This window comes from Mirounga angustirostris, unplaced genomic scaffold (assembly GCF_029215605.1).
Source record: "Mirounga angustirostris isolate CCGP_5_RB_7025 unplaced genomic scaffold, mMirAng1.0.hap1 SCAF_12, whole genome shotgun sequence".
Classification (NCBI taxonomy): Eukaryota; Metazoa; Chordata; class Mammalia; order Carnivora; family Phocidae; genus Mirounga; species Mirounga angustirostris.
This window is the reverse complement of record NW_026991720.1, coordinates 36,320,553-36,328,603: the sequence shown is the minus strand read 5'-3', so window position 1 is coordinate 36,328,603 and position 8,051 is coordinate 36,320,553. Positions and strand designations below refer to the sequence as shown.

The window sequence follows — 8,051 nt, the reverse complement described above, 5'->3', positions numbered from 1 at the left end:
GCCAACTTTTTCTTTTATGGATCATGCTTTTAGTGTTATGTCTAAGAAATCTTTTCTAACCCAATATCACAAAGATTTTCTCCTATATTTTCTTTTAGAAGTTTTATATTTGTAGCTCATCTATTTAGGTCTATGATCCATTTTGAGTTTATTTTTCTGTATGGTGTCAGCTAAGGGTCTAAGTTTTTGCCTATGAATACCCCATTGTTTTAGCATCATTTGCTGAGAAGACTTTTCCTATTGAATTGCTTAGCACTTTGTCAAAAGTCAGTTGACTATAAGTGCAAAAGTTTATTTTTAAACTTTCTCTTCTGCTGTATTGATCTGTATGTCTGTTCTCATGTCAATATTACACTGTTTTGATCACTGTGGTTTTACAGTAAGCTCTGAAATAGGGTGTAAGGCCTCCAACTTTTGTTCTTCAGAATTGTTTTGGCTATTCTTGGTTCTTTGCATTTCCATATAAGTTAGTATTGACTTGTCCATTCCTATGAAACAAAACAAAACAAAAAACCTTGCTGAGTTTTTAAAAAATATTTTCTTTTTTTTTTAAGATTTATTTATTTGACAGAGAAAGATAGTGAGTGAGAGAGAGCACAAGCAGGGGGAGGGGCAGAGGGAGAGGGAGAAACAGACTCCCTGCTGAGAAGGGAGCCTGATGCGGGGCTTGATCCCAAGACCCTGAGATCATGACCTGAGCTGAAGACAGATGCTTAACCAACTGAGCCACCTGGGCGCCTCCCCTTGCTGAGTTTTTGATAGGGTTGACATTGATTTACTCGACTCTGTAGATCAATTTGGGAAAAATTTCTATTTTAATAATTTTGAGTCTTCCAATCTATAGACATGTTATGTGTCTCCATTTATTTAGGTCTTTAATTTCTTTTAGCAAAGTTCATGGGGTACAGGTATATGTCCCTTTTTGCTAAATTTGTTCCTAAGTATTTTATTCTTTTTAATGATACTATGAATGAAATTGTTCATTTTGTTTTGAGATTGTTCATTGCTAGCACATAGAAATATAATTTATTTTTTGTGTGTTTGGTATCCTGAAAACCTGCTAAACTAATTTATTAATTTTAGTAGTTTTTTTTGCGTGTATAGATTCTTCAGGATTTTCTACATATAACACCATGTCATCTGCAAGTAAAAATTTTACATCTGCCTTTCTAATCTGAATGACTTTAATTTGTCTTCTTGCCTTGTTATGATGGCTAAAACTCTGGTACAATGTTGAATAGAAGCGATATGAGTGGATATCCTTCCTTTTTGCCTGATCTCAGGAAGAAAACATTCATTCTTCCACTGTGAAGTCTTATGTTAGCTATATGATTGTGCTTTTTTTGGGAGGGTGGGCTTGTGGGGGTTTTTTGTGGGTTTCCTTTTTTTTTTTTTTTTGGTGATGTAAAGATGAACATTTTCAGCATTATGTGCTATCTTATCTTGTAAAATTAGGAGGACCTCAAATGGCCTAACCACAAGTTCTCTTTCTCATTCTCTTGCCATGAATAAGGTCCTATAGCTAAACAATCCTCCCTATCAAACAGACCAAGTGAAGTTCATGCTTCTCTCTCAGTATAGGGTTTCACTTCCCTGCCAGCCCACGATTCATTCAAATAAGCCAATCACATTCTCTTGCAGGCACCATGGGGCACCTCATCCTTTTGATACTACAAAGCCTGCCTCCTTCAGCCCCTGGTTGTTAACTCTCTTCCCCACTGCAACCACTGTGTGGCCCTTAATGGCATGTAGTGTCCTCCTCCCCTGGGCTGTGAGCGTATGTGATGAATACGGCCATTGATCTCATCTGTCAAGCTCAGGTTTGTGTGTTCAGTCACCCCCTGAATCCTAGGGTGATAATCCCTCCTCACCAGTGGGGCAAATAGGAGGGAATTGATATATTTTGTAGATTCCCTCTATCAGGCTGAGGAAGCATTCTTCTATTTCTAGTTTAAGAGTTTTTGTCATGAATTGATGCTGGATTTTGTTGAATGGCTTTTCTCAGTTTATTGAGATAATCATGTGTTTTTGCATTTATTCTATTAATATGCTATATATTACATTAGTTGGTTTTCATTTGTTAACCAAGTTTGCATTCCTGGGATAAATCCCACTTGGTCATGGTATGTGATCTTTTTTATATGTTGCTAGATTTAATCTCCAGTATTTTGTTAGGAATTTTTTGTGTCTGTTTATGCCACTCTGTTTTTCTCCTTTCTTATGAAACCTTTGCTATTGGTATCAAAGTACAACTAGCCTCTTTGAGTTTGGAAATTTTCCCTCCTCATTATTTTCCTGCTCATTATTGCTTTTCTTCTATTGTTTTGGGTGTAATTTGCTCATTGTCTATTCTTATTATGCAAGAAATTTACATTATTGATTTGACACTTCTTTTCAAATATTGGTATTTAGAGCTATATACTTATTTTTAAGTATTGTCTTAACTTCGTCTTACACATTTTGAAGTGTGCTTTTTTCATAAGGGGTTAAAAAATTTTCTAATTTGCCTTGTGATTTCTTTCTTCTTAGTCTCATAGATTAATTATAAACATGTTATTTAATTTCCAAGTATTTGGAAATTTCTCATTTGTGCTATTGATTTGTAATTGAATTTAGGTCAAAGGACATACTCTGATTGTTTTATGGTTTACCATATATGGTCTGTCCTGGAGAATGTTCCACATGTACTTGAAATGACTCTATTTCTCTGTTGGGTGGAAGGTACGTGGTTTTATGCATCTTATTATAATCTATATTAGATTAAATGAATTGATAGTGTTCAATTTTTCTATATCCATTTTTATTTTTATATCTATTCATTCTATCCACTATTGAAAGTGGGGCATTGAAATCTCTAATTATAGTTATCTATCTGGTCCTTTGAATTTTGTCAGTTTTTATTTCTTCTGATTTGAGGCTCTTTTGTTAGGTGAGTATAAATTAAAAATTGCTTTCATGATATGTAGATGCCTATTACTATAAAATATATCTGTCTTTAGTAAGAATTCTTAAAGTTCATTTTGTCTTAATGTAGCCATTCCAACTATATTAATATCCTTTTATTTTCAACTATTTGTGTCTTGCAATATGTATTATTTCTCTTATAGATGGCATATAACAGGGTAGTGCTTTTTATTTATTTTTATTTATTTTTGTTTTATTTACTTTTTATTTTCATTTAATTTTTAAAAATTTTTAAAACTTAAATTCAGTTAACATATAATGTATTACTGGTTTAAGAGGTAGAGGTTAGTGATTCATCAGTCTTATATAAAATACCCAGTGCTAATTATATCACATGCCCTCCTTAATGTCCATTGCCCAGTTACCCCATTCCCTCCACCCCACCCCAGCAAACCTCAGTTTGTTTCCTATGATTAAGAGTCTCTTATGGTTTATCTCCCTCTCTGATTTCATCTTGTTTTATTTTTCCCTCTCTTCCCCTATGATCCGATTTGTTTCTTAAATTCCACATATCAGTGAGATCATGATTACTGTCTTTCTCTGATGGACTTATTTTGCTTAGCATAATACCCTCTAGTTCCAGCCACATTGTTGCAAATGGAAAGATTTCAATTTTTGATGGCTGTGTAATATTCCATTGTATATATAATACACACCACATCTTTATCCATTCATCTGTCGATGGACATCTTGGCTCTTTCCATAGTTTGGCTATTGTGGACATTGCTGCTATAAACATCGGGGTGCATGTACCCCTTCGGATCCCTACATTTGTATCTTTGGGGTAAATACCCAGTAGTGCAATTGCTGGGTCCCAGGGTAGCTCTATTTTCAACTTTTTGAGGAACCTCCATACAGTTTTCCAGAGTGGCTGCACCAGCTTGCATTCCCACCAACAGTGCAGGAGGGTTCCCCTTTCTCTGCATCCTCACCAACATCTGTCATTTCCTGACTTGTTGATTTTAGCCATTCTGACTGGTGTGAGGTGGTATCTCATTGTGGTTTTGATCTGTATTTCTCTGATGCTGAGTGATATTGAGCATTTTTTGTATGTCTGTTGGCCATTTGGATGTCTTTGCAGAAATGTCTGTTCATGTCTTCTGCCCATTTCTTGATTGGATTATTTGTTCTTTTGAGTGTTGAGTTTGTTAAGTTCTTCATAGATTTTGGATACTAGCCCTTTATTTGATAAGTCATTTGCAAATACCTTCTCCCATTCTGTCAGTTGTCTTTGGTTTTGTCAACTGTTTCCTCTGCTGTGCAAAAGCTTTTTATCTTGATGAAGTCCCAATAGTTCATTTTTGCTTTTGTTTCCCTTGCCTTTGGAGATGTATCTAGCAAGAAGTTGCTGTGGCCGAGGTCAGAGGTTGCTGCCTGTGTTCTCCTCTAGGATTTGGATGAATTCCTGCCTCACACTGAGGTCTTTCATCCACTTTGGGTCTATTTTTGTGTATGGTGTAAGGAAATGGTCCAGTTTCATTCTTCTGCATGTGGCTGTCCAATTTCCCCGACACCAATTGTTGAACAGACTGTCTTTTTTCCATTGGATATTCTTTCCTGCTTTAAGATCAGTTGACCATAGAGTTGAGGGTCCATTTCTGGGTTCTCTAGTCTGTTCCATTCATCTATTTGTCTGTTTTTGTGCCAGTACCATACTGTCATGATGACTACAGCTTTGTAATAGAGCTTCCAGTCTAGAATTGTGACGCCACCAGCTTTGGTTTTTTCCAACATTCTTTTGGCTATTTGGGGCCTTTTCTGGTTCCATACAAATTTTAGGATTATTTGTTCCAGCTCTGAAGTTGATGAACAAATCCAGCATTAGGATTAATACAAAATCTTCTTTCTTGAACATAAGCAAATGCATCTCTCCTGGAGATTCCTGCATTTCCATGGACAAGAACTTTTCCTCCAGTTTGTAAGCTTCCATCAATAAATTCTTTAGTCATGGGAAAATAACGTATTATATTTTCAACTGGATTATCTGCAATATCCAAGACTAAATATCTAAATAATTGTTGAAAGTTTGGTTTAACAAAGTTTGCTTCAATATTTTGTCTTATGCATATTATATGGGTTATTCCATATTTCTGCAGTATAGGTAGCTTGCTTTTCATAGCAGAAGAATATGGACCTAAAAACAATCCAGGTAAAATTTCCTGCATCTCTCGCCTCATAGGGTATGTCCATTTCTCGGCGTTGTCTCTGCACTGCGGGAGCGAGGGGAACTCCAGCTTCCCGTCCTCCATGGTCCCGGCCCCGGGGCTTGTCGGGTAGTGCTTTTTAAATCCAGCCTGACAACTCCTTTTGATCAGAGTGTAATCACAGTAATGTAATTATTGATTTTGTTGGAAATATGTCTGTATTTTGCTATCTGCCTTCTAGATGTTTCATGTATTTCTTGTTTATATGTTCCTCCTTTGTGGCCTTCTGTGTCAAATATCATATATCATTTAAATTCCTTTGCCAATTTTTTTAAAGTACATTTGTGGAGTTATTTTCTTAGTGGTAGTGTTAGAGATTACATATGTCATAATTTATCACAATCTGTGTCAGGTTAATATAGACTTAATTCTGGTAAAATAAAGTAATTCTGCTCCAATAGAGCTTCTTTTCCTTCTTCCTCCTTTGTACAATTATCGTCATATAGATCACTTCATTTTAGTTTACAAACTCAGCAATAAGAGTTATAACTACTGCTTTATATAATCTCATGTTTCTTTGAGTAATTAAAAGAAGGAAAGAAAAAATATTTATACTCTTTATTTTTGGTACTTACCCATATATTTACCATTTCTGGTGCTCCTGGTTTCTTATTGTCAATTCGAGTTACCATCCTGAGTCACTCCGATTAGTATGAAGGATTTTCTTTAGTATTCCTTTTTAAGCAGATCTAAGATCTATCACACTTTTGTGGGTACAGAATTCTTGGCTGGTGTTGTTTTTTTTTTTTTTCCCAGTACTTTGAATATATTCCTCTACTGTCTTCTTCCCTCCACTGTTAAGGCAATCCTAAGCAAATTTGGCTCCTACTTTCTTTTTGAACTCAAAATCCAGGTCCTTTCTAGCCTACAATTCTGGCCTTTATATCATCCTATTTTGGACTCTCTTGGTCTGTGTTTCCTATTAGTCCTGAAAATTCTTGAGACTAGGCAATTGTGCCTCCCCATTATACACAGACTGATCTCTGGAAGAAAATAACTTTGTTACTTGTTCATAAAAGCAATGCTATTGCCATGACTGGTCAGAAAACCGTCATGAGAAAATATAATCGTTGAGTCTTGGCATAATTACCTCTTTCTTTGTAGAACTAGCCAGCTTTCTACCATCCTTTATAATGTTTGGTTTGTAAATACTCTGATAGCAAATTATTAAAGAAACCAGACTTCTGGTTAGATTTAGTTCTTAAGCTGCTAGGACCACTGTCTTCATTTTATTTACCAAGCTATCAAATATAAAAATTAGCCCTGGGGTATGGGGCTTTTCTGACCCCTACATGATTCATGCAGTCATGGGTTTAACACAGCTCATTTGTGCATTCAAAGAATGCAAATTACAATCTTTACAATAAGCATTTTACCAAAAATTAAAAAGGGAGTAAACCTATTTTATGTGCTTCCTTGTTAAAAGAAATATTATGTTTAACAAAAATTGGATATCATGGCCACCTCTTTTTAATGGCTCAGGAAGAGTATATGACTGTCTTAGAAGGCATACTGTTTCATGTAAGTGAACATAATGAGAGACATGGCTGGAATCCATTCTATCCATTAAGATCCAATCAGGAGACAGTCACACTAGCCATTTAACAGAGAGAATATAACACAAAAATTACCAATTAAGTATGAAGTTAATTATGTGACCAAAAAGACAAACAGAAAAAATAAGGAAGCAACTACAAGAAGCAGCCGCCACCCCTAGGACTGGGTAAACAAAGGGAAAGGTGACTGTATGAAAACTTAAAAGCTTGATGAAGAAGCCACGTGGAACTGAAACTCAGATTTCTAAAGAGGGGTCTCCATGCCACTGGTCCCGGGTATCTCTGAGGAAGTGTGCTTATAAGAAGTGTTGTTAGGGTTGTGCAAGTGTATGTTATGGGAAGGAACTGCCATCTTGGGGTGCAGAAGCGTTGCTGGGTTGATGCTCCCAGGAACAGAAAGCACACTGAGAGCAAGTAGTTTCTTCTTTCTCCTTCCGCCTGACACTCTCCTTCTATCACCTCCCCATGCAAACACACCCCCCACACACACACATTACTGCCACCACCACATACCACCCCACATACATACCACATACACATATACACATACCACATACACATATTACCAAACATAAAAACACACGACCATGTACACACACACCACACACATCACCATATACAGACATCGCCACATATACACACCACATATACACAAACACCACATACACAACTACTACAAACACTGACACACCCACACACTGCAGTTGGTAGAGCTTAATAGGGAGCCAACTAGCAAAGCAGAAATGTGGCTTGCAAAGTCCACATTCTGACATCAGGTAACCCAGCAGAAGGGTAGATTTGGTGCTAAGAAACAAAAACTTAGGAATTGATATAGTCATTTAATTCTCAATAAAACCTTTCCCCGTGCTCGCTTCGGCAGCACATATACTAAAATTGGAATGATACAGAGAAGATTAGCATGGCCCCTGCGCAAGGATGACACGCAAATTCGTGAAGCGTTCCATATTTTTTCTCTTGTAAAAAAAAAAAATAAATAAAACCTTTCCCCTGTCTATCCAGTATCTTTGTTTCCTATGGACTTGAGATCACCGGGATATTCCAGTATGAATTAATCAAATGTTATTGTGGTTTATGGTTTCCTATAATATTAACAAAGGTTGAATCAAACTCGACTCGACTTCCTATTATTTGGAGGGATTAGTAGGAAAAAAGGGAAGGCGTTACTCTTCGTTTCCATAATGGACCTAATTTTATTGTTAACCACCTCAAGTATGTTGGAGGTGTATGGAGTGTAAATTGTAAATACATAAAACTAAGCTGTGCCAACTAATAAGATTCCCAACAATTCCCTAAATGTCTAACCTTG

At 36.3% G+C, this 8,051-nt stretch overlaps 1 protein-coding gene and 1 non-coding gene across 2 annotated transcripts; one reads left to right on the top strand and one right to left on the bottom strand.

Moving 5' to 3' along the window:
• Positions 1–4,745: 4,745 nt before the first annotated feature.
• On the bottom strand, positions 4,746–5,213 carry LOC123835941 (serine/threonine/tyrosine-interacting protein-like). Its single transcript, XM_045865114.3, has one exon. It carries the CDS (start codon positions 5,211–5,213, stop codon positions 4,746–4,748), a length of 468 nt encoding a protein of 155 aa, XP_045721070.1.
• Positions 5,214–7,588: 2,375 nt separating this feature from the next.
• On the top strand, positions 7,589–7,695 carry LOC123836238 (U6 spliceosomal RNA). Its single transcript, XR_006788915.1, has one exon. It is a non-coding gene; the product is annotated as a U6 spliceosomal RNA (small nuclear RNA).
• The last annotated feature ends 356 nt before the right edge of the window (positions 7,696–8,051 follow it).

What these genes read in the sequence shown, in the direction of transcription:
- LOC123835941 (XM_045865114.3), bottom strand. Translation starts at nt 5,213, where the DNA reads ATGGAGGACGGGAAGCTGGAGTTCCCCTCGCTCCCGCAGTGCAGAGAC.